Source organism: Pan troglodytes, chromosome 3 (genome assembly GCF_028858775.2).
Source record: "Pan troglodytes isolate AG18354 chromosome 3, NHGRI_mPanTro3-v2.0_pri, whole genome shotgun sequence".
Taxonomy (NCBI): Eukaryota; Metazoa; Chordata; class Mammalia; order Primates; family Hominidae; genus Pan; species Pan troglodytes.
The window spans coordinates 8,319,567-8,346,141 of NC_072401.2; the positions used below are offsets into that span (position 1 = coordinate 8,319,567).

Here is a 26,575-nt window from a genome sequence, read left to right on the forward strand (position 1 = left end):
AGGAGGTGGGCATGATTATCACTTTACAGATGAGCCTTAGAGAGATTAAATAACTTGCCTGAGATCATATGCCAAATACATGGGACTGTAAATATTTGAGCCCATGTGTTTTATTTTCCAAAAATTGTACTGAAATTGCTAATAGGAATTGAGATTATGGCCATTTGCCACTGGTCACCCTTCTTTCCTTGCTAAAGCTCACATTGGAATGTGTTACTTTACTGAGCAGCTAGCGACATGGAAGCAAGATAGAGCAGGAATTGCTTTTTAAATAATTACTCATGTGGGAACCATGCTATGGAGCTTATAAAAGATTTCACAACTCTAATGTTATTTGTCCTCAAAAAAACCTCAAGAGGTAAGGATAATTTTTTAAAGACTAGAAAAGAGAGACTCAGAAAATTTAAGTAACTTGCCCAAAAACAGAGCTGGGATTTGAACTCAGGGCTGTCTGATGTTAACACATGTGTTCTTTTCAGCATTACAGTTTGGAAATACCAAACTTTTTAAATTTGTTAATGCTTGTCTTGTAGTCACATGCATAAACATTTTAATAAATATTTTCCGAACATGTGAAAATCTGATTCAAGAGATATATTTTTCATATACCTATTTGATTGTTTGCTATTTGTACTATTTAATTTTTCTATGTACATTTAATTTTTTGTTCACTAGACACATTAGTCTTTTTTTTTTTTTTTTTTTTTTTGAGACAGAGTTTTGCTCTGTTGCCCCAGGCTGGAGTACAGTGGAACAACCTCAGCAGCTCACTGCAACCTCTGCCTCCCGGGTTCAAGCATTCTTTATTCTTGTGCTCAAGTAGCTGGGATATTAGGCATGTGCTACCATGCCTGGCTAATTTTTCTATTTTTAGTAGAGATGGGGTTTCACCATGTTGGCCAGGATGGTCTCAAACTCCTGGACTCAAGTGATCCACCCACCTCGGCCTCGCAGAGTGCTGGGATTGTAGGCCTGAACCACTTTGCCTGGCCCCATTTGTTTTATCTCAAAAGAGTCATATTCAAATCACCCACCATACTTGTATTTAATCAAGGTGTCTGGCATTGCCATGTTGCTTGGTGCATTTAAGTTGATGAATGCTATAACTGCTTTATTCCATTATGCCTCCATAATGAATTAGTGTTCTCCTTTTATACTATTAATTTTATTAATTCCTTTTAGTCTTAACTTTCACCTTATTTGATATTACTATTGTCACTCTTGCTTGCCTTTTGTGATTTTAGTATCTTTCTTATCCTTTTGCTTATCCTTTAAAAGTAGTTTTTAAGTGTGCATCTTATGATAACACATCTGATTTTAAAAATCTAATCTGACAGTCTCTGTCTTTTAATAGGACAGCTCAGTCTCTTCACATTTGGCATCATGCTTTTTCAGAATGGGACTTCTTCCAGGGAGCTACCACAAGGACCTGCTGCCACCAGTCGTCACTCTCTGAATAACAGACACGTGGTACGCATCAGAGTCATTACTGCCTTACCCACAGGGAGAGAAGCAGCAGGCCTCTGTTGCTCCATTCACTTCAAGGGTAGGTTATGAGCATCTACCATGCATCAGGCACTGTGGCAGGCTTGGCTATTAGGACATTTTAATGACCTTTAGGACATATTGTGCTTTAGGTCACTGGGCCCTTGTAACAAATCCTTCTGGAAGAACACCCAGGAAAGCCTTTGCCTCCCATGATGAACTAATTTCCCCTCTTCCATCAGACAGTGAGGACTACATCACTGACATGATTGCCTCTATGCCTTGGCCACCAGGAAGCTCAGAGATAAGCTTTGACAGCTTTTCTTATGTAATATATATATATTTTGAGATGAAGTCTCGCTCTGTCACCCAGGCTGGAGTGCAGCGGTGTAATAGCTCACTGCAACCTCTGCCTCCCAGGTTCAAGCAATTCTCCTGCCTCAGCCTCCCGAGCGGCTGGGACTATAGGATGCCCGCCACCATACCTTGCTAATTTTTGTATTTTTAGTAGAGACAGGGAGGCAGGCTGGTCTTGAACTCCTGACCTCAAGTGATCTGCCTGCCTCGGCCTCCCAAAGTGCCGAGATTACAGGCATGAGCAACCGCGCCCCACCTCTCATGTAATATTTGTTTGTTTTTGATGTAATTTTCTCCATAGTTTCCTCCTCTCCTCCTTTGTGACTTGGTGTTCATGGGATTTTGGTCTCACTGCATCTGTGCTTGAGGCCACCCAGAACCCTTTCTGGAAGTAAAGGCAAATCAAGAAACGACCTAGGAAATGACTTAGGAGCACTGTAGGCCATCAGCAACAGGGCAGGGGCACGCACTCCCAGGGCATCTCCAGGGGAAGGGCATGAGTCCAGGTGCTGAGCAGGGCCGCCCTGAAAAAGGCTGGTCATGTGAAAGATCAAGTATCTGGCCTTCTCACTGAGAAAAAGGCATAACAGTACATAAAAGTCTTAGAAAGAGTGAAACAATAGGAAAGAACATCAGCAGGGATAAGAGAATCCCAAAGCAAAGTCGTTAATAATATTCACCAATCTCCCCCAGAAGCAATGTGAAAAGCTAAGAATCTCCACGTGATGATGAGTTCTGCGCATATCAGCTCTCCAAGCACATGCAGAGAGCACACCAGCTAACGCTCTCCTTCCCACCCCTTAGTCTGCAGGAGAAACACATTCACAGAAAGTTTAGTTCTTAATTCTGTAAAGTTTGAGGTTCTGCTCTCAATAGTTCTAGGAGAGGGAGTGAGGACCATCCCTGCCAGAAAGTCTGAATAGGCTGTTCTCAAAGAGTGCGGCTTCTGGAGACCATGACCTTCTCTGCAGATGCTGAGAGGCATCAATTTGCATCATTTTAGCATGTGAGCCTAGAGAAGAACCTTCCCAGAGGATGCACAGCCCAGGCGTCAGTGACGCAAGACTACAAATGCAGAGTGTGCTGCTCTCTCGCTTTCCTTCTATATATTGAGGAAAGTCTCCAGGACCTCACTCGGATGGTGGAACACCTTGGCTTGGTCCGGACTGTGAAAACTGTGCTCACCAGCCCCAGGGCTGTCAGAGAACAGCTGTTCCAGGTGAGAAGGGAACATTCTAGACAGTTTTCCCACTGTCCCCAGGACCCCTAACATTGAGCTCAGGGATTTGCACGTCTTGGTGTCGTAAGAGTCCTGTGGACATTGGTCCAGCTCTCTTATCTCCCCTGCTTTCCATGTGGAAGATGAAAAATGGAGAATTCCCTTGGAGAAAATTCAAAGAAGCATGCCACATGCATGGTCCCCAGTTAGGCCCATTCCAGAATGGGAAGAGCAGTTCGTGGGGTGAGGGGTGGGGTTTGCTAGATTCAAACCATGCAGAGGTGCCTGGGCCCTGGGGGAGATCCGGGGAGGCTGGGCCTTGGACAAAAACACAGCAACAGGTCTGACAGAGCCTGAAGGAGACGGAGAGAACAAATGCCAGCCCAAGAGGACACCCATGGCTTCTGGAGATGGTGTCCTGTGGCCTTGCCCCTGGGGAGAGTACCTGCTTAGGGATGCCATCCCAGGGTTACACACAGCCACGGCTGCTCCAGCGCAACAAAGAGGGGGCCAGTTTTTTAGTGGCCTCGGTTGAGAGGTGAATTGCCTCTATGAACAAATTTCCAGACTAGGATGAGGCTGCCTTGTGCAATGGGGAGACCCCTGGGCTGTGTGTGTGTGTCTGTGTGTTGGGGGGTCTGGGACCAGCAAGCCTGCCCCACCCTAAGGATCCTCACTGGGGACCCCTGTGACGCTGTGGGCAGAGGAACAAACATAAGCCGCTCTTCCTAAGGCATTAACTGTCCTGGGGCACAGGGCCTGGCCCCTCTGCAAGGCAGTCAGCCCCCAGATTGTCTGGGCTCATATTCAGATGTCCCAAGCGTCAGAAAACTCAGGGTAGGAGGTGGCACCAGTCTTCAGCTAGGGGCAGCCAAAGAGCCTGACTTCAAGTTAATCCAATCTCCGTGCAGCCTCAAGTAACAGCCTTGGACGCTAAGGATTATTTGGTGTCATCATGGTAACAGTAATAGCAGGGAAGGCCAGGGCATCCCAGAGAAGGAGGTGGGCACTCGGCTCACACTGGCTCACCAAATGCAACAGCCCTTGGTTATCAGGCTCTGTGCCACAGGAGGACGAAGACGGTTAGGAGGGGCATCTTGGAGCTGCGCCTGATCACTCTGGGTGGCCCTTGTCTCCCCTGCTCCCACACACTGAGCTCTCCCTGGGGTCGGGGGCAGGGAGGCAGAGTGGGGAGGGTGTTGCCCAGGTCTGGTTCGGTCCTGCTAGGGAAAAAGCAGTGGTGGCAGTGGCAGCCCCTGGGAAGGGCATCAGGCAGAGGCAGGTGGGCCGCGGGGTCCCCGGGGCCTCTCCTCCGGCTGTGTGGTCAAGAAGCTGTGGGAAACGTGCTCAGCCTCACAGCAATCGTTAGTACCCTGTGGCCAGGGAGGGGTCAGTACCTACCCGCTGGTCCAAGCCATTCTTTCCATGTCCTGGGAGAGGGTCAGATTTGGAATAGGGGAATCCTGAAACAGATACAGCACAGCTTTGTCACGCGCGCAGACTGGGTGCAACGACGGGGGTGCAGCCCTGGGGGGCTTCCCACCGGGGTGGGCAAGGCTGGGCAAGCAACACAGGGGAGGCCCCCTGAGGAACATGCCCTGCCTCAGTGGTGACCTTCTGTTCCCAGGGCGCTGACCGAGGAGGAAGCCACCGAGGGGTAATGTCCTGAGCCTGCCCGTGACACTGGAAATGCCACAGAACCTCAGCCCAGCTGGCCCCTGTGTTCAGGGACAGGCTCGGGCCTGGGCACCACCTGGCACCTGGGCCAAGCCCCTCACTTTACAGACAGGGGAGCTGGGCAGATTCAGGAAGGGGCGCAGTCTCTGGAACCCTAGAGGAACAGCAGAGCTGTGCCATCCTGTGCCAGAGGTGGCAAATGGAGGCCCACGACCAAGCACATGGGGCCTGGAGGCAATCTTATTTTAATAAACTTCTTGGCTGGGCGTGTTGGCTCATGCCTGTAATCTTAGAGCTTTGGGAGGCCAAGGTGGGAAAATCACTTGAGGCCAGGAGTTCAAGACCATCCTGGGCAACATAGCAAGACCACCCCTACAAAAAGCAATTAGCCAGCCTGTGGTGGTGCATGCCTGTGGTCCCAGCTATTTGGGAGGCTGAGGTGGGAGGATCCCTTGAGCCCAGGAGTTCGAGGCTGCAGTGAGCTATGCTCACACCACTGCACTGCAGCCTGGGAGACAGAGTGAGATCCTGTCTCTAAAAAAATAAATAAATAAAATCCTGAGTTGCTTGCAATTGGGGGGCTTCATATTAAAATCCTAATTTCTAGCTTCTCATGAAATAATAGAGGGCTGGTCTGAGACAATGAACTCTGGATTCCCTGTGGGGCAAGGCTCGCTGGGGCTGTCAGGAGGGGGCAGCCTTTCCCAGCCCCCACCGAGCTCCCTCCATCACTCATGTCCCTGGCTGGCCCTGGGTGGGCCTGGGAGCTTGCTGGGAGTTTGAGACCTCCGAAGTAACCTCTGCAATACCACGTGATGGGAGAGCAGGGGGGAAGTGAACGCCTGCCTGGCTCAGAGGTGGTGTGGTTGCATTCTGGAAAGGAAGGGGCAGAGCCTGGACCCTGGAGGGGCAGGACCCTCCACACCCAGGGAAGCATCCTTAAAAGACCTGTCCTGGGTCCCTAAACTGTCTGTCTTTCCACTAGCCTATGGGGCCTTAAAGAGCATGGCTCACACCTGCCTCATCTGGGGGTGTCACCCCAGTACTGGGCCCTGGTGGCGGAGATCGGCCAGGTACAGGGCCAGATGCCCACATTCACTCCTGGGAGCTTCCAAGCTGCCCACGAGGCCTCCGAGGGGAAGGTGGCTCACAAGGCCGCATGTCTGTAGCAAGGACCATGCCTCCAGGGGCAAGGCAGGTTCTGTGCACAGAACTGCCCACCCGCTCTCTCCGGGGACCTCACTTCTGAGCAAAAGATGCTTCTCCGGGGGCCTTTCATTTGGGGGTTCCTCATGGACTCAATGAGGACAGAGAAGAAATTCCATGAAGGTCACATGGGGACACAGAGAAGCCTGTGGGAGGAGCCTCAGCTGGGGACTTGTTTGCAACAGGGTAGCCAGTGGAAAGGTTCCACATGGGGGTCAGGAAGGTGTTTTAAACATCAAGATCAAGGTCCTCAAACTTCTCCTAGCGGAGGAACTCCCTCGACGCGTGAGCTTTTATGTGAACCCCGATATGCAAAACAGGCAAATGAGGAGCTGGGAAGACAGACATGTGAGAGGGGCGGGGGTCGGGGGCCAGACCTTCGGGCTATTCCTCCCCCTCCCAGCCCCTCCTCGGCACCCCCAAGTAAATGGCCTAGCCAGCTCTTCTCATGTCACAGAAGGAGAGTCAGGGCCCCGAGACGTGCAGGAACCTGCCTGAGGTCACTCAGCCAGGTAGCGGCAGCCCCAGGACGCCAGACGAGGCCTCCTGCCTTGCAGTCCTGGGGTCCTCCAGGAGACACCTTCCTCCTCTTTCATGCCCAGAGCCGGGCATGCTCTGGGAGCCCAAGGGCCCCTCCAGCTGCAGCGGGAGCTCCTTATCAGCAAAGGTGCTAGAGGGGTGGTTCTCAAACTGGCATCCCCAGCCAGCAGCCCCAACCTTGCCAGGGAACTCGCCAGAAATGCAAATTAGTGGGCCCTACCCTAGACCTCCTGTGTCAGAATTCTGGGGCTGGGGTCCAGGGATCTGTGTTTTTACAAGGCTTCTGGACCATTCCGATGCACACTGGCCTACCGCCTCGAGAACAGAGAACACCCTTGGTGGTGTCCTGCACCCCTCTTAAGCCCGAAGGCCTCTACCTGCCTGCCCCTGGAGTCACCTGGACAGCGTGCCAGGTTCCCAGTGCCCAGGCTGCCGCCGACCGGTCTCGACTTTTAACCACTTCACACGCAGGTGGAAACCTTGCTTCCGCGAAGGCCATTTTATGCTCCCCACTTTGACTACGATAGTCTCAGGGACGTCTTCTGTTTCCCCTGAGCACCCGTATCAGATGGTGCTAGAAATTCTGCTTCAACCATCCAATGTGATATAAGAATATGATTCTTTCCAAGAAGAGGGCTATTATGCTTTGTCCCCGGTTTTACCTATTCCGACGTTCTTCTTTCCTTTCTGAAGTTCCAAGCCTTCTTCTATTATCATTTCCTTTCTGTTTGGAGAAGATTCCTTACGGGTAGGTCTGCAGGATATTTCACTGAACACAGGATTCATGCAGACAGTTCTGCTCTTTCAGCACGTGAAAGACGTCAGGACACTTCCTGCTGGCCTCTGGTTTCTGATGAGAAATCTGCTATCACTTGAATTGGTGTTTCCCCTCTGTTTTTTCTCTCTGGTTGCTTTCAACATTTTTTTCTTTGTCCTTAATTTTCAGAAATTTAATTATGATGTGTCTTGGTGCAGATTTTTGGGGTTTATCCTCTTTCTTTGGGACTCACTTGGTTTCTGGAACTTGTAGGTTTATGTCTTTCTTTTGCCAAAATTGTTAGGTTTTCAGACATTATTTTTTACATATTTATTTATTTTTTTGAGACGGAGTCTTGCTCTGTTGCCCAGGCTGGAGCACAGTGGCACAATCTTGGCTCACTGCAACCTCCGTCTCCCAGGTTCAAGCGATTCTCCTGCCTCAGCCTCCCAAGTAACTGAGACTACGGGTGCACGCCATCATGTCCAGCTAATTTTTGTGTTTTTAGTAGAGACAGGGTTTCACCATGTTGGCCACGATGGTCTCGATCTCTTGACCTCGTGATCCGCCCACCTTGGCCTCCTAAAGTGCTGGGATTACAGGCATGAGCCACTGCGCCCGGCCGCTATTATTTCTTTGAATAGTTTTTCAAATCCATTTTCTTCCTCCTCTCTTCCTAGGAACTGAATGAAACAAATATTGTCCCACAGGTCCCTGAGGCTCTGTTAATTTTCCCCCCTATTTTCTCTTTTGTTCATGTAGGATAATTTCTGCTCTGTCTTCAAGTTCATGGATTCTCTCCTGTCAAATTTTTAATTTTGGTTATTTTTTCAGTTCTATAATTTCCATTTTCATATAGCTTATATTTCTTTGGTGAGGCTTCCTTTTCAGTTTCAAAAGTATCTGCAATTGCGTGTTCTAGACTCCAGGCCCGGGTCTCCTGCTGCTGCTGGGTGGGAGATGTGGGGTTGCTGCGTATTTCCCCGAGTCCTGAGACCCCCTCATCAGCTACTGTTTCTAAACTATTTGTAATTGCTTGTTGAAGCATGTTTTAGTGATAAATGCCTTAAAATCCTTGTCAGACAATTCCACCATCTGATTCTTCTCAGTGTTAGTATCTGCTGTCTTTTTTTTCTTTTTTTCTTTTTTTTTGAGACGGAGTTTCACTCTTGTTGCCCAGGCTGGAGTGCAATGGCACCATCTCGGCTCACCACAACCTCCGCCTCCCAGGTTCAAGTGACTCTCCTGCCTCACCCTCCCTAGTAGCTGGGATTACAGGAATGTGCCACCATGCCCGGCTAATTTTGTATTTTTAGTAGAGATGGGGTTTCTCCATGTTGATTGGGCTCGTCTTGAACTCCTGATCTCAGGTGATCTGATCCGTCCTCCTCGGCCTCCCAAAGTGCTGGGATTACAGGTGTGAGCCACTGCGCCGGGCCTTCTGCTGTCTTTTTTCATTCAAATCATTGATCTTCGGTGTTCTTGGTGTGACGGGTAATTTTTCTGCAGTATCCTGGGCATTTTGGATATTATGTTAGAAGACTGATCTTGTTAAGTGTTAAATCCTCTATTTGAGCAGGCTGTCACCCTGTTTAGGTTTCGCGTGTACAGCCTGTTCTTTTGGAGGCTACGGTTCCAATGACAATTTGCTTTTCAGAATGCTTGCTAAAGTGCTATTCTGGTCTGCTAAATTCACCTGGAGCTGCCAGTCTGACCACCCGGGTCCCTGCCGGTGCTGCCTGTGGGGATAAAATGCCCTTCTTGGGGCGTCCTGTGTCGCTGGGTGGGGGTGGGAGATGCCTGCCATGGGTGGAGACCATGCCCCTGGGTTCACTCCCAGGACTGCGGGGTGCCTGCTGGCCACCTGCCCATCTGCTAGTGTGGCTGCAGGAGGAAAACACCTGCCTCGTCACCTTTTGCCACCACATGGGAGGCTGGGAGTCTGCAGGTCTGGGCCACCTCCTGCCACTGCATGGGAGGCTGGGAGTCTGCTGGCCTGGGCCACCTCCTGCCGCTGGGTGGGGGTGGGAGTGGGCATGCAGGGCTGCTGTCCCTTGAGGTCCCGAGGCTTCCTCGCCAGGCCACTTTGCTGTTCCCACCTTTAGAGTTGTCCTGTGACCAACCGTCTGCCGTATCATTTCCAGGTCCGTTTAGCTGTATGTAGCAGAGAAGAGCAGGGAGAGACGAGGCGACACTATCTCACCCCCTGGACTGCTGTCTGGACTCCTGAAGTTGGTCTCTGTTGGGGTGGACCAGCAACCTGTAGATTTTAAAGGTCCCAGGGATGCTGTGCACAACCAGCGCTGAGAATCACTGGTTTATTTATTTTATTTTTTGAGACGGAGTTTTGTTCTTGTTCCCCGGGCTGGAGTACAATGGCGTGATCTTGGCTCACTGCAACCTCCTGGGTTCAAGCGATTCTCCTGCCTCAGCCTCCTGAGTAGCTGGGATTACAGGCATGTACCACTACGCCCAGCTAATTTTGTATTTTTAGTAGAGACAAGGTTTCTCCATGTTGGTCAGGCTATCTCGAACTCCCGACCTCAGGTGATCTGCCTGCCTCGGCCTCCAAAAATGCTGAGATTACAGGGGTGAGCCACTGCGCCTGGCCAAGAATCACTGGTTTAAAAAGTCCCTTTACATATTCAGAGATTTCACTTGACTCTCACCAGCCTACACACTAAACATGAACCCATTTTACAGATGAGGAAGCTGAGACCTAATGATATCAAGCGATCTGTTCAAGGTCAAACAGTTACTAACTAGAGAGGCTGAGATGAGGAGGGCTCCCTAGCTTCAGGAACCAGTAACCCTATCTGCTCCCAAGCCAGTGTGCCCTGGTGTGGGTTTGCAGGCATGTGGGTCTAATGCATGTCAGATGGAAGCAGACAGCCTTCAAGAGGCGGGGTGTGTGTAGTACAGAGAGAGACCCACAGGGAGAAGGCAGGTAGGGGGCCAGGAGCATGGCGGCAACTGGGTAGTCCTGATGCCAGTTACATGAGGCTCTGCAGGCACCAGAGGCCTACCCACTCCATGCCCAAGCTCAGCCAAACCAGGCTCCCAGCCGCCTCCCCTCCATGAAGACTGCCATAGCCACCTTGCCCTCAGCACCCCACCAGGCCTGCTCTTGGGGCCCTGAGCCTCTTCTCCACAGGTCTGTCCTCTTCCAGGCTGGCTCATCAGAGGTCAAAGTCACCGCTGGACATTCAAGGCCGGGCACCTTGTGGGCAGAGGACTGTGGCTCACACAGCATCCGGGTCTGCTTTGTGGACACCTGACCCATGAACCACTCACTTGGGCAGTTCCCATCCGCTCCTGGGTGCACGGGCAGGAGGCTTGGAGGCTGTGGCACTGCACGGGTTCAGGTCCCCTCTCTGAGTCTTGGTGTCTCCATCTGAGGAAGGGGGGCACCCTTCATCCCTGAGCAGTGGTGAATGAGAGGCCCCTTGGCTGGTCTGAGCTGCAGACTTCAGAAGCAAGTGAGATGGGCCCAAGATGTCCACAGAGGGCTTGCCATGGCCTGGCTTGTAGACTCGAGATGCTGAGCCTCAACAACCCTCAGAGTCAGGCCACAGGATCCCCGTGTGCTCACGTGCAAGCTCCTCAACCCCCACATGCTCCCTGGCAGGACTGGATCATCCCTGTTCTTACAGATGAGGGAACTTCAAACTCAGAGAGGTTTCTCTTGTGCACAAGGTCACACAGCAAGGGACGGGCTGGGATTGAATTGTGGGTGGAGCAGCACACTCAGGCAGCACTCTCTGGGGCCCCCTCAGGTGCTCTTCTGGACAGTTCTGCCGCTTTGTATTCTGGGTAGCCACCTTCATGTCCCCCACCCCACAGAATGAATGCTGGGTCCCAGGAAGGAAGGCTGCTGCTCAGGGAGCTGTCCCCGGAGGCTTTGGGAAGATGTGGCTAATCACAAGCATGGATGACGAGGCTGCTGCCTGGGAACGGGAGGCACCAGACTCTCACGCTGCTCCCAGGCACTAAGAGTCCATGGGGAGAAAAGCACACAGGTGACAGATCCGTGCTCCAGGGCCCTGAGCCTGTTCTCTGCGGGTCTGTCCTCTTCCAGGCTGGCTCATCAGAGGTCAAAGTCACCGCTGGACATTCAAGGCCGGGCACCTTATGGGCAGAGGACTGTGGCTCACACAGCGTCCGGGTCTGCTTTGTGGGCACCTGACCCGTGAGCCACTCGCTTGGGCAGTTCCCATCCACTCCTGGGTGCACGGGCAGGAGGTTTGGAGGCTGTGGCACTGCACAGGTTCGGGTCCCCTCTCTGAGCCTTGGTGTGTCCATCTGAGGAAGACGGGCACCCCTCATCCCTGAGCAGCGGTGAACGAAACGCTGGTTCAGCTGGACTGGGGAGGGGAGGCAGAGCTTCCGGTGTGGGGGCCCAGGCAGCATCGGAGGAGGACAGAGGAGGCCCTGGGGCTGTGGCTATGAGACAACATGAGCTCTCAGAGGGACACGGGGTGCCACCCAGGGCCTGTGCTGCTACCCGCAGAACTGGGAGGCCACACCCTGTCCAGTCCCTAGGCGTGGATAAGCCTGCTGGGCAGGGGGAGGTGTGGGGATTCTGGCTGAAGGGTAGTCTCCAGGCAACCCAACGGCAGCGGCTGCTCCCTGGGGCTCCAGAGCCCAGCATGCTCTGCCTGGGGCCACCGTCCTCTGGATGATGTACCAGCCACAGCATCTTCTCCTGGGCTGGGGTCCTCTCCCTGACCTCTGGAGCTCCCTCTGCTCTCTCTGGGGGCTCAGAGAGCACCCTGCCTGCCCAGCAGGAGGCCAGGCCTTCCAGAAAGTCATCACTGTGGCCCCAGCTGGCCACTCCTCCCTAACAGCCTCTGTACAGAGGGACCCTCCAGCCACTAGCTGGATGACAAGGTGGCCACGCCTGAGCCCCCAGCTCTCCCTGGGCTGTCCCTCCACGCCCTTTCTGCAGGATCAGCCCTGCTGGCTGCCCCCTTCCCCACTTCCCTGGCCCACTCCCTCTCCTGGCTTTCTCCCTCCTGGGCGCTCCTCCCCACTTCCTCTGTGGAATCTCCTGCCCCCCGATGGCACCTTCCCACCTGCCCGCTCGTCAGCACACACATGTGCGTGCTCTCTCTCTCTTTTTCTTGCTTTCTCTCTCTCCTCCCAGCATTTTGCTGAGATGGGGAGATGGGAGGACACTGACAAAGAGTAGGCTGGGGGCCAGGCAGGAGATCACACCTGATTTGAGTCTCAGACCCTCTTGAGAAAGGAACACAAACTCAGGACACAGCCACGTACTCACAGTTGGAGTGGCTGGGGCTACCAACTCCCACGGTTCCAGTCCCATCTGGGAGCCGGGGACCCTCAGTCTCTGCCTCCAGCCTGGACCTCTCCTCTGAGCTCCGTCTGCCCCCTGGCAACCCCCCGGATGTCTCAGGCTCTCCAAGCCAACATGAAGACACCCACCTGTTCTCATCCCATCTCTGAATAAAGGTGGCCTCTGCCGGCCTGCACCAGAGCCAACCCAGTGTCTTCTTTGATTCCATCACCCCCGCAGCCAGTGGTTCCTGAGCTACCACCATGTGGGCCCTGCCAGTGAGATCCTTCCAGGGCCCCCCACTGCTTTTGTGGGGGCCCTTTTCCTCTCGCCCTGACTGGGCAGCCTCCAGTCCACCGTCTACGCAGCTGCCTTCTGATGTTTTAAACACGGAAAATGCAACATCTCCTGTCACGCTCATATCGTGCTGACGTTCCCCTCCCTGGCACTGCGCTCCAGACCTTTCCTGATTGGACCTCGGCCTGCTTCCACCAGCTTCTGCTGAGTCCCACCTCCGCCACCCTCACCGTCTCGGTTTCCCAAGGCCGCCCTGCTCCTGCCTCCAGACCTGTCTACAGGCTGTCTGTGCTGCTTAAATCCTGAGTCAGGCCAGGCTTGGGTCCTCCCAAGGGCACACAAACTGCTCTGTGACCTGACGCATGGCCCTCACTGTTCTTCCAACCCACGGCCCGGCCTCCGCCCTGGGCAAGGTGGAATGCTGTCCCCCATATACCGGCCCTATTCAAGCGTACACCCACTTCAAGCCGTGCCAGGTACCATCTCTGCCCTGACTACTTACTGTATTTGAAAGTGCACCCTTCCCCCAGCCCCCTCTCAAGCCCTCTTAGCACAGGGCACTGATATAACTCGCTTTCAGCTTGTTTCTCTCTGTCTCCCAGCCCCTAGTAGAATGTCGGCTCCCCAGACAGGGAACTTTGTCTGTTTTGGCCTCTGCTCTGTCCCCAGCACCCAGGACAGCACCAGAACACACCAAGCACTCATGAAATACAGAGAGATGCCCCTTGGCTTACCACGGGCTCATCATATCCCATAAACCCAGTAAGATGAGAAGATCAAAAGTCAAAAACGCATTGAATGCACCTAACCTAGCAAACACCATGGCTTAGCCCAGCCTGCCTTAAACATGCTCAGAAACCTGCATTAGCCTTCGGCCAGGCAGAGTCATCTAGCACACAGCCTGGTGCATCATAGAGGGCTGGCCATCTTGTGTCATTCGCTGAATGCTGCACTGAGAGTGAGAAACAGAATGGGTGCGTGGATACTGGAGGGTGTGTGGGTACTGTGGTTCGCTATCCAATATACATCGCTTTCACGCCAGCAGAAAGTCACACAGTCCCATGTCAGAAGTTGGGGACTGCCTGCATCTGTTGACTGGCAGCTCCCACCCACTGTCTCTGGACCACTACGCTCTTCTTCCAGTTTTCTTTTCTTTTTTTTTTTTTTTGGAGATGGAGTCTCGCTCTGTCACCCAGGCTGGAGTGAAATGGTGCAATCTCGGCTTACTGCAACCTCTGCCTCCTGGGATCAAGCGATTCTCCTGCCTCAGCCTCCCAAGTAGCTGAGATTACAGGCATCCTCCACCATGCCTGGCTGATTTTTTGTGTTTAGTAGATATGGGGTTTCACCATGTTGGTCAGGCTGGTCTCGAACTCCTGACCTCAGGTGATCTGCCCGCCTCGGCCTCCCAAAGTGCTGGGATTACAGGCGTGAGCCACTGTGCCTGGCCCTCTTCTTCCAGTTCTGATGTCTGCATATTCCACACCTAGGGGGTCTCACGTCTCTAAGCCTGAGGCCAGGTGCCCTGCCCGTCCCACCAGATATCCTCATGAGATTGACAGTAGCACGTCAGGGAGGCTCCTCCTTCGACCACGGACTAAGGAACGCGAGAAGAACTCCTCTGCCCCATCTTGCAGCTCCAGAGGAGTAAAAGGGGAAAGGAGGAAGACCACCTCTGCCCTGGTCCCCACCCACTGCCTTCCCTTCTGCTGCCAGGAACAGAAAAGCTGCAGCAGGGTCGCTGTCTCCTAACCCTCCCTCCCAACGGGCTCCGAGACCAGGCAGTGGAGAGACAAGCAGAGACAAGCACGTCCCACCAGACACGGGACTCCACCCAGTCCCACAGCGAGAGGACACACAGAAGGTGACAGAAAATGCCAAGCCACAGGCAGGTTGGGGGTGAAGTGCCCCCAACTGGGGCCTCCCCTGTGCTGCTGCAGCAGTTAATTCAGAGCTTTCCTCACCCCCACTCCCACCTGGCCAGACTACCCTTGGCTCCCACTATCCCACCTCTCACACATGCCTCATGTGCTGGGATTGGAGGAAAGGGTCTTATTCCCTTCGGAAGTGCTGGGTCCTTTCTAGGGGCCACTGAGTCCTCTGGGCAGTGCCTCGAGCTGCCCAGGGGGTTTGTATTATGCTGACATGCCTCTGACCTTCGAGGGTGGGACGTGAGAGACCTCACAAGAGAGGATGGGGCCTCAAGGGGCTAGGAATGTGGGACCCCAAGAAGCAGCAGGCCCTACTGCCGGGGACACGGAGTCCACACCACCTTATGTTCCTCCCCCAAGGCAGCGAGTCTTGTCCTAGAAAACTTCCTATAACATAAAATCAATAGCCTCCCTTCCTGTGCAGAAATCAGGTGTACTGATAATATAAACTACTCTGCACATAGTCCAGATAATGCCCTATGTGTAATATAAACAGGAACAGAAAAGCAGTCAATAATAAAATATAGATTTCACTATGACGCCCTCTTTGGAGGGGTGGCAATGCCTGCTGGGAACTAACGGGATGGGGATGGCTCCCGGGTTTGTCACTGCCATAAAGTCCTCTGGCTTCCCTGCTGGGGAACGGGGACTGGGCCATGCTCACCACTGCCTAGCACCATGTCCAGCACATAGTAGGTGCTCAGTAAGTATTTGGTGGAGGGATGGATGAATGACTGAATGATGAACTCAGTCCCGGGTGAGATGTGCAGATGGTGTTGTGGGTGAGATGAGTTTGTGATCGGGCCCTTGCGAAGCCAAAGAGGTGCCCGGCGGGCAGGCGGCGGCGGGATGCGCGTGCGCTCGCTCTGTCGGCGTCTCTGCCTCTCTCAGCTCCCTGCACGCTTGCTTCTCCAGGTCAGGGGCTGCTCTCGTCTTCTCTGTCCCCCTCGGCGCCCCGCTCAGCGTCTGGCACAGAGTGGGTGCTCAATAAATACCCGTTGAATGTAACGCATTTCAATTCAACAGACATTTATTGAGTGCCCACTGTGTTGGGTGTCACAATCCTACCTTCCTTGGGCGCGCTACAGATGGACGTCCCGGGGTGCAGGTGGCGTGCCTTGCTGTGTGCAAATGCTTTGTTCAGTAAAAGCTGTGTGCAAATGGAAGTGGTGCCCACGGACTCAGGTCTGGGGGCTACTTGGTGACAATCAAAAGAACCCCGAGAGAAAAAAAAGGGTGGCTGGCTATCAATCTCCGTGTGCTCCCCTTCCCGCCTGGATTCCTCAGGAGGCCGCAGACGGCAAGGCTCACCTGATCCAGGCACAGCCGGCAGCCTGGGTCCTCACTGCCATTTCCATGCAAATCGGGAAACAAGGCAATGCCATCGGGACAGAAGTAAAGGCACAATCAGAATGGTTAGACACAGCGGGTTTCCTGCTCAGAGGAAGTGGATGTTAGCACACCAGGAGAAAGCAAAGGAAGGACAGCATCATAGCCACATCTTCATAAGCAGGCACGGCCAGGGGAAGGACACATATGTCTGTGCTGGAGCAGAATCTCCCCGGGGAATTCATGAGTGCAGCACGGGCCATTGGAGTCCTGCAGACCCAGCATGCCAGGATGGAGGCAGCCGCAGCCTGCGTGCATCTGCACAGGCAACCTGGGAGAAGAATGTGACGACAAGGGGTGGGGCTGGCACACATGCCCTTGCCGCTGAGTGACCACCTGACATCCACACACCTGACATGGCCTCTGGGCCTCGCAAGGCTGGCCACCCGCCAGGCTCGTGTGCTCCTGGGGCAACTCCAGGGCACCTGCATTCTGGCATTTTCAAACGAGGAAGCAGTGCACGAGGTGAAGGCCACAAGTGCAGGTCACACAGAGTATCAGGGGCACGGGGGTCACAGGGGGCAGCCCGTCTCTAGTCTGGCTTCTCCCACACAGCACCCCCCCTCCTCTCTTAGTCCTGAGCCACAGGCAGGCCACAAACGTCAGTAGGAATTCTGGGGACAGTAGTTGGCCTCCCTGAAGAGTCTGTGGGGAGGTCATCAAATCGGGGAGGTCATCAGTATGGCCCCAGCCTTGCAGAGTTCTGCCGGCCACCTGGCAAGGGAAGAACTGAACACTGAACGATGCCACCTTGAGATCCCTAAACACTGATTTCCTGGTTCCCAGGGCAAATGCCTTGATGCCGGGACACTGAGCAAGGTGGGGAGGGTGCTGGGGAAGCTGCCGAGCTGGTGCAAGAGGAGCTCTCCTCTAAACACAACGGCATCTGACACGTGAGTGCAGGGCAGAGGGGCCATGAGCCAGGCCAATGTTCCCTGGCCCGCAGGCAGGTGCTGCACCAGCCGGGGGCAGGGATTCCTGGGATCCGAGAGAGAGGGACCGGAGGACTGGCATGCAGCTGCCCACGGGGGCACAGGCAGGCGCACGTGGACCAGCCCCATAGCCCCCTTGCCCTGCCTGCAGATGAGGTGGGCAGTTCCTCCGGAAGGAGCACGCTGCCATCTGGGGTGAACCCCTCTCCCTTTGGGGGATTTTTTGGGGGGGTGGCTTTCCCATGGTGACATCAGCCTTGTGCCTGAATGCTGGGATCCTGGTATTTACAAAGCTGCATCCCAGGCGGGGGCAGAGGCCCGAGGGGTGCACAGACACCTGCTTACAGAGATCATACACAAGCAACACACCTTTCTTTGTTTAAAGTGATTCTTTAACACATCATCATTTCCAAGCTTCTGTGTCTTCACTCTTTCCTGTCACATTGAAACACTTTTCTACTTTCATTGTGAAGTAAGACGGTTTACAGTTTGCAGGCATGAGGATGAGGATGAGGATGAGAAACAGTTTCTGTTTACTGAGCAGCTACTATGGCCGGCCGAATGCCACACACATACCCAGTTCCAGTCTCCTAACACCTGGCGCCCATCACACGACAGGTCAGTGGTGAGCTCAGATTTGAACTTGGGACTGCCTCACTGCAAAGCCAGGTCCTTCTTCTGCTCTCACACCCCTATCCATCCTCTCCCAGCCCCAGCTTCCAAGCTAAGCCCAAGCCTTGCCCATTGAAAACTGCCCCCAGCCCAGCTGAGACCCACAGACCGCTTCTGGGAGGCACTGAGTGAGCACTTGCTACTGGTTTTCACCTATGATTTACAGCGGCCGGAAGCAAACAGCATTATCTGGAGTTTTCTCTACATTTGAAAATCACTCCTGATTCAGTCTTCAAAACACCCCTAGGGTCAGGCAGACACCATCACTGTCTCTCTATGAAGCCTGAGGCTGTGCCTCGTTCAGGATGAGTCACAGGGGACAGGGATGGTGCCCATCACCAACTCCAAGTCTGCACTCATCAGCCGGACCATGCCCATGTCTGCTCTGGAGGGAACAGGCCCTGACTTCCACCCTGCAGCCCGGACGCCTTTCTCCTAAACAGCCCAGGAACAGGTCTGGGTTTCTGCATTCTTCCACACCTTGGAAATCTGTGAGGGGACATGCAGGCGTGGCCCTCGTTAGCACACTGGCTCAGGGACAGTTCTTGGGAAGCCGGCAAACTGCAAAAGCCCCATATTTCCTTCCGGTCGGTCCTTAGATTTGTGGGCTTTGCTTTCATGCTTTTTAACAGGCAAGGCTTAGATGTGGGGGGATAGCTCTGAGTTCTGGGGCCCCTTTGCCGTGAGGCATTTTGTGCACATCGCAGCTCCTTCTTCAAAAGAACCACTCACGTGAGTGAAAGCTGTCCCCTGCCATCCTTTGGAGAGGGTCTCTGTCGGTCCCACTGCTGTGGGACAAGGACTGGGTGTCCAGGTCTGGAGAATTGGTCCTTGTGTCTGCATCCCCCTTGAGCATCAGCCAGCTGCTCTTCTGCTGAAGGTAAAAAACAAAGTCATGCAAATTTCAAGGTCATCTGCAATGGTGGGAACATCTCACTGGACCCTTCTTGTAGCTTCCTTACTTCTAACGTACGAGCTGACCCCACTGTGAGAAAACTCAATATGTGAGAGACGCAGCTTTCAATAAAAATCTTGCCATTTAGTGAGACCTATCCAGATGCTATACAGGTACATGGAGCATCTGGGGGAAATGGAGCTGCCCCATCTTACGGACACAGCCACTGAGGCTCTGGGAGGCCAGGGGCCCACAGGGCTCTGCACGGGGAGAATGAGGGATGCTGTCCAAGTCCAGCCTCGGGCTCTCCCTACGCACAGCCCTGCTTTCCAGCCCTAGCACAGGTAAAGCCCAGCCTGCAGCCTCCTTTTGTCATGAATACGTTGTTGGAACACGGAGATGCCTGTTCGTGCCCTGGCTCCGGCTGCGTTCACAGAGTTCGGTAGCTGCATCGGAGATGGTTCAGCCCACAAAGCCAAAAGTACTTACTCTCTGGCCCTTTATGAAGAACGTCTGATGAACCTGTCCTAGAATAATGGATGCCCCAGGGATGTACTTTGATTTATTTCCCTTTCACGGTACACATCTCTTCAGTCACAGAACCACAACCAAGTCACACGGGCATATACCCAGGACCTCGGTAGGAGACGTGTGCATCCTAAATGTAGGAAGGAAACTGATGGAAGGGCCTCCTACCTTTGGCCTCGCAGGGCCCCTAAGGAACAGAATGTAAGAGGAAGATTCGAAGTCTCAATCGGAGAAGCCCTCACAAAACCGATTTCTTTCTGAGCAAGGCTGTTCTCAGCCGGATCTGCTCCCTGGCATTACCTTCCTGTTATCCTGGTCCAAGCTTCCATCCTCCGCATCCGATCGCCTGGCAGCTGGAAGGGAAAAATCCATTTGTAAAGGCCACACACCATTGCTTGTGGGTTTCTGCCTCATGGTTTCCCATGTTACAGTTATGCTCAAAAACGAAAAATCAATCAAAGAGAAGGTCAGTAGTACGAGTGCCTTTCAAAGGGCAAGGAACAAGGTAAGCTGGAGGAGGCCCCCAGGGATCACGGCCCAGGGAGCATCAGCAGCAGGGGTGTGAAGTGAGGCCTGATTTCAGTTCTAGCCAAACACCCACACAGAGTAATGTTTTCAGATGTAGCCACTTGGCCTTTTGATTTTGTTTTGTTTTTTGTTTTTTTGAGATGGAGTCTCGCTCTGTCACCCAGGCTGGAGTGCAGTGGTGTGATCTCGGCTCACTGCAACCTCCGCCTCCCAGGTTCAAGCGATTCTCCTGCCTCAGCCACCCGGTAGCTGGGATTACAGGTGTGCATCACCATGCCTGGATAAGTTTTATATTTTTGGAAGAGATGGGGTTTTGCCATGTTGGCCAGGCTGGTCTTGAACTCTTGATCTCAAGTAATTCACGTGCCTCAGCCTCCCAAACTGCTGGGATTACAGGCATGAGCCACCGCACCTGGCCCACTTGGCCTTTTGAGAACAAGCATTTTAAAAACCTCCCACGTAACACAAGGTCTCAGTCGTGGAGGCCTACGTGTCTGACTTGGGCGAGGGGCTCTGGATACGCCACTGACTACCCCGCCCACCCCCGCAGGAAGAAGCTTTGCGCCATTTCACAGATCGGGAGACTGAGGCTCAGGGACATGGTATACCTCGCCCAAGGTCACGGGCGAGTGGGCGGTAGGGGCCAACATGAGCCCAGGCCTTCTGAGTCCAAAGTCCTTCCCTGTCTGCCCCACCTGGCTAACTGCTGCTGGCAAACTGTGAAACGGTGACGAGTTCCGCTACTGGAAGACGTCCACGAAGAGCAGTCAGGAAATGACAAAATCACAGAATGCAGCCAGAAATGGACTCAATGAAACAGAAGAAGCAGAAGTTCATTTTGCAACAGTTCCTTTACCAAGAATACCATCTGCAGCTGAGCAACGAGGCATCTGGATTTCCCATTCGCCTTTGTTCGGGGGGTTGTCACCCAGCTGGGCTGACATTTCCAGCGAAGAATGAGCAAATAAATCACACGAGGCCATGCTGACATTTCTCGGCATCCAATTTAGTATGTAAAGACCCACACCTCGTGTATCCCTTACAGAAACACTGACCCCATGCACTGAACAATTACACAAAAACCCGTCTCCGTCCCCAGCCCACCACGAAGACCCAGGCCTCAGGAAGGACACGCCGAGGTGGGCTTCTTACCTGCAGCGGGCGGCGGGCTCGGGCCCGTCTGTCTTTTGCCGTACCCTGCCTCCTGCACCACCAAGGACAAGACTGATACCAGGCCAGAGAGCTTGGAAATTTGGGATTGGGCTACAGGACCTTGACAAGATAAGGCCAAAATTGAAGACTGAGCAGTTCTGTTCCGAATACACTGACATCTCGTTACTCTCAACGGCTACCTGTTTCTCCTTCTTCCAGGAGAGACAGTGATTTTCAGCGTGAAAATACAAAGCCCTGCTCTCCCCACTCACAGAGGCAAATCAGCGCCAAGCCTGCTCAAGAAGCGCTTAATGGAGAGGCAGAGGGGGCAGGGAGCTCCGGGGGGCGCATGCCCGCAGCTGGACTCTCCTGTTGCCCAGACAACAGCCGTCACCCGGCAGCGGAGCCCTTGAGTGTGCAGCCATACCTCAGCCATGACTCTCGGCAGCTGCCCAGCAAGTCCCAGGGAGAAGGCAGGCTAGGGGCTGCTTGGAGCTCTAAGAGCACAGCCATTGTCCAAGCCAGAGAAGGGCCCTGGGGCTGAGTTGGCTGGCAAAAATAAGTGCATCGTTTCCCGAAAAGCCAGGAGGCTGGAAAGTGGATCACCACTCTTGGAATAATCTGCACGTGCATGGACAATTAAGTCGCTCCAGCTGAAGGGCCCTTGGGGACCTGAAATCCCAGCCCTTGGAATTCAGGCCTGGGTCCCCAGAGGTCAGCCTGGTTTCAGGGACTTTCCTTGGCCATGGAAGATGGGTTGACTGACACATTCTGGCTGAAAAGCCATCTCAGGTCTCAAAAACAGCCTCTGCCATCTGAGAGAGGGATGCTCTGCCAAGATTTAGCAAGTTTCCTTTGCAAACACTGCCAGCTCCTCCAGATGTGCACAGTTTAACCAGACTTGTACCAACGGCTTTTTAAAAACCAGTTTGCTAGCCCACAAAACAGATGACCGAGTCTCTTGAGAACTAGGAGCTTGGGTAGGAAAAGATAGGAAACTGGCACTTCGGATTATTGGTAGCTTGCTTCCATAACAGCTCTGAGCCTCAGTTTCCTCATCTGTAAAATGGGCAAAGGATGCCCACCCCTCCACGTTGTGAGGATCACATGAGATAACCTGCGTGGATGCTGGAACATAATAGGAAACTCAGCTTACAGGTTTGAAAAATTAGGAATAAACAAGAGGCTAACTTTGAGGCTAATTTGCAGCATGCTGCTTTGGGATGTCAGCAAAAGATCAACTCAGGACAATCAGAGAAAGAGAGTTTAATATGTCTTTTGTATCACACAGGCAGCTCGTTCTGAGTTCTGGAATGCATTTGCCAATGAGGAACCCTCTTGGGAAAGGCTGGCTTTCTACTCCCTGTATTCCTTGGGAAATCTTTGGTTAGAGGCATCTGAATGAAAGTAAGAGGTCTCAAATTTTTTTTTTCTGGATACAGAACTGGCCTGCCTTTCCTCCTTCCCAAACCCCATCTTATAATTCATTCATATCTGAACATCCATGCCAGCCTGTGTGCCTCCCTTACCACTTTATTCCTTTCCATATACTTATTCATTCACCCTTTTACCTACTTATCCATGCACCCACTCCTTTAACTATCTGTCCATTCATCTAGCCAGCCAGCCATCCACCCATCCATCCAGCCACCACTCATCCATCTACCCATCCATCCACCCATCCTTCACCCATCCATCCATCCATCCACCCACCCACTCATCCACCCATCTATTCATCTAACTACTCATCCATCCATCTACCCATTCACCAGCCTATACATCCATCTGCCCATTCATCCAGCCAGCCATCCACCCATCCACTGTTCCATCCACCCACCACCCATCCATCTAACCATCCATCCACCCATCCTTCACCCATCCATCCATCCATCCACCCACCCATCCACCCATCTATTCATCTATCTACCCATCTGTCCATCTACCCATCCACCCACCTATACATCCATCTATCCATTCACACATTCATCTACCCGCCCACCCATCAACCCACCCATTCGTTAATTTACCCATTGATCCATCCATCCTTCACTCATCCATCCATCCATCAATCTACCCACCCATCCATCCACCCATCTATTAATCCATCCATCTACCCACTCACCCATCTATCCACTGCCCATCCATCCACCCATTCTTCACCCATCCATCGAGCCAGCCACCCAACCATCCATCTACCCATCCATCCACCCACCACCCATCCATCCATCTATCCATCCACTTGTGCCTTCACTTATTTTGATATTTATTCATCCAGCTTCCACTTATCTACTCACTCACCTACTCATCTATCCTCCATCCATCCATCCACCCACTCACCCACACTCACGCATCCATCTACCCACTCATCCACCCATCCATTCATCCATTCCTCTCTTTGTCCACTTCATTTCTTTGACCACTGATGCATCCATTCATCCATGTAGCCCTTAATTCCTTGATCAGTCCATCTACCGTCTGTTCACCCTTAGCCCCTCAACCTTTATCCCCATCTCCCTGTGCTGAGTGCCTACTGTGCACTGTACTGTCTTAAGAATGGGGGATGCAGAAAAAACTCAGACATGACCCTTGTCTTTCAGAAGCTCACAGGCCAGTGAAGTCGAGGCAGAAGTGGATGAGAGGGTTTCTATACATAACAAGAGCTTTGATGGGAGGAGCAAAGTCAACACAGAGACACTTCCCTGAGAATATGCATGTGATAAACACTTACTGAATACCTGCTCATCAGATAAGCACTGTATTGTAGTCTGGATAAACATTTTTCCTTTTTTTTTTTTTTTTTTTTTGAGATGGATTCTCACTCTGTTGCCCAGGCTGGAGTGCAATGGCGCAATCTTGGCTCACTGCAACCTTTGCCTCCTGGGTTCAAGCAATTCTCCTGCCTCAGCCTCCCGAGTAGCTGGGATTACAGGTGACCACCACCATGCCCGGCTTATTTTTTGTATTTTTAGTTGAGACAGGGTTTCACCATGTTGGTCAGGCTGGTCTTGAACTCCTGACCTCAAATGATCCACCTGCCTCAGCCTCACAAAGTGCTGGGATTACAGGTGTGAGTCACTGCACCCAGCCCTTGGGTAAACATTTGTAAAGCATGTTAACAGATAATAATAGATGCTATGAACCTCATTTACAGATGAGGAGACCGAGGTCCGGAGTCTAAGGTCACATAGCTGGTGATTGGAACCTTGTCTGTCTGACCCTGAAGCCAGAGCTGGAGCCACTTTGTCTTCCACGTCAGATGTGTAAATTTTCAGACTCAGGGCTGCATCGCCACTGACTTTGCTTCCTGTGACTTGTACAAATCCACTTTCCCACGGAGCAGCTGAAGAGAGATGCTTCCAGGGAAAGGGCCGCATCTGATGAGTCTCTGCACTCCCTTCAGTAACTGATGTGCCAACCTGCAGCCTTAGGTGCACGGAGGAAGTGAGTGAGATGGACGTGGCACAGGGGCCCCGTGTTTCCAAGGGAGGGCCCTACCAGCTCCCTCTTTGGCGGCATCAACACACCGACAGCTCTAACCTCCAAGGATCTCTTGCCCATGTCCAGGGGGCCAGCAGAGGTATGGGGGCTGTTCCACCACTGTGCCAGCCAAGGCTCTGCAGCCAACAAGTGGTCTATGCCATGCTCCTCACCAGTTTTCTCTGCCTCCAGTGCAGAATCATTCCTGAGACTGCAAGAGCCTGAGGCAAGTCTGGGACTCTGGCAGCCAGGAGCCAGGACCGGCACCCCGGCAGGTGCTCTCTCTGACAAGGGAAGGAGCTGATAGCAACTGGGGAAGGTGCCCGGGCCTTCATCCCTTAGGCCAGAGAGAGACGTCCTCTCCACTCCTGGGACTTCGAATAGCTGTGCAGGAGGCTTTGAGGATTTGTCCCCTCCTATGTCTTCCAGACTTAGCCTCTAAGGAGTTGACCCATCAACAGGATTTTTTTCTGTTCTTCTCAGAATAATCTCTATCTCTACAATTCACATTGAATTGGAATGACATTGAGAGGGAGAGAGAGAGGCAGAGGGAGGGAGAGAATGTGTGTGTGTGTATGTGAGTGAGTGAGTATGTGGGCAGGGCCCACAGCATGGGCGTTGGAAACTAGAAACCTTGCTGAGCCTCTCACCTGTCTGGCCGTGGGCAAATCCGCTAGAATCGCAGCTCCACAGGATCGGGGGAATGCAGGGTCACCCATGTATCCCCAGCACTGGGACAAGCCTAGCACATAGTGGGGTGGGTGCTTGAAAAACATCCCTTGGACAAATTAATGAAAAAGTCACTTAAATCCCTCCATGCTGGGGTTTCTCCCCTCTTGAGTCAGAATAAGAACCTCTGCTCCCTGGTTGATGTCAGGATGGAAAAAGACTGCAGAGGACAAGGAAAGTGGGCCTGCAGTCTTGGCCCCAGTCAGCGCCTTTGCCTCCCTCCCTCTCTCCTTCCGGCCTCCCTCTCTTCCACTTTTCTTCCTTCCTTCCTTCCTTTCTTTTTTTTTTTTTGACAGAGTCTCGTTCTGTCACCCAGGTTGGAGTGCAATGGCACTATCTCAGCTCACTGCAACCTCTGCCTCCCAGGTTCAAGCAATTCTCGTACTTCAGCCTCCCGAGTAGCTGGGATTACAGGCGCCGGCCACCACACTCGGCTACTTTTTATATTGTTAGTGGAGACGGGGTTTCACCATGTTGGCCAGGCTGGTCTCGAATGCTTGACCTCAGGTGATCCATTCACCTCAGCCTCCCAAAGTGCTGGGATTACAGGTGTGAGCCACCGTGCCCGGCTTGTCTTCCACCTTTCTAGGACGGCCTCTCTGCATTCTCTGCACTGCAGAAGGAGAGGTCAGCGTGTCTTTTGTATCACATAGACAGTTCCTTCAGAGCCCTGAAATGCATCGGCCATGAGGAACCCTCTAGGGAGAGGCTGAGTTCCTACTCCCCGGCTCCCCTGGGGAGCCTCAGCGGGGGCTTCCCAGTGCAATCCGCACTCTGGACACAGCCTGCCGTTCCTCCCCATCCTGCCGGTCCCCAAACCGAAATGAGACTCCACCCTTTGGGGTCAAAAAGGACCCAAAACCAAAATGAAACTCAACCCCACTAGAATCTGGAATCCCAGAGACACAGCAAGGAGTGATTAATTCCTGCTTTAAACCAGGGCACAAAGACACAGGGAACAACGTGTGTCCCGTGGGGTCACTTCCACTGTCGGCTTTGGGTGGGCAGGAGTGACAGCCCCCATCTGCCGGTCAAGTGGTGGGAGGTGTGTGTTGGGGGGTGAGGAGAGAGCTGCATTGCCATCTGGTGGCTCATGTTTGCTTAGAAATGAAACAGCAAATCTGGTGAACTATGAGGACCGTCCCTGCATCTGGAGAGTCGAACTTACTGGGAAATGTTGGGGAGCCATCATTTTTCCCTCATGAAATCCTTTTATTTATTTATTTTTATTTTTGAGTTTTTCATCTTTTATGCATATTTTCCTAAATTTTATATAGCAAATCGATGATAAAATCACCACACTTCCTCATTTTATAAGTTCAAATCAGATATGAAACGATCGTAAGCTACTATTCCTGTCTGTAATAAGAGGTGATTTCTTTTTTGTTGTTGTTGTTGTTTTTTTTTTTTTTTTGAGATGGAGTCTCACTCTGTCGCCCAGGCTGGAGTGCAGTGGTGCGATCTCGGCTCACTGCAACCTCTGCCTCCCGGGTTCAAGCGATTCTCCT

At 52.7% G+C, this 26,575-nt stretch overlaps 1 protein-coding gene and 1 non-coding gene across 20 annotated transcripts in view; both read right to left on the reverse strand.

Annotated features, from left to right (window-relative positions):
- The window catches only part of ABLIM2 (actin binding LIM protein family member 2), a 193,398-nt gene that overhangs the window by 23,294 nt on the left and 143,529 nt on the right, over nucleotides 1-26,575 (reverse strand). For 8 of the 19 annotated variants that reach the window (XR_010156438.1, XR_010156426.1, XR_010156427.1 and 5 more), the window contains 4 exons: nucleotides 20,862-20,981; nucleotides 19,482-19,534; nucleotides 18,491-18,632; nucleotides 4,463-4,524 (listed from right to left, as the gene is read on the reverse strand). Coding sequence is in view for 2 of the 19 variants with exons in the window: in XM_003310247.6 (XP_003310295.1) it covers nucleotides 4,463-4,524; nucleotides 18,491-18,632; nucleotides 19,482-19,534 (257 nt within the window). In the remaining 17 variants the exon portion in view is untranslated. The other 11 variants (XR_010156436.1, XR_010156437.1, XR_010156433.1 and 8 more) reach the window with 5 other exon arrangements.
- MIR95 (microRNA mir-95) lies at nucleotides 15,736-15,816 on the reverse strand. Its single transcript, NR_032008.1, has one exon. It is a non-coding gene; the product is annotated as a microRNA mir-95 (primary transcript).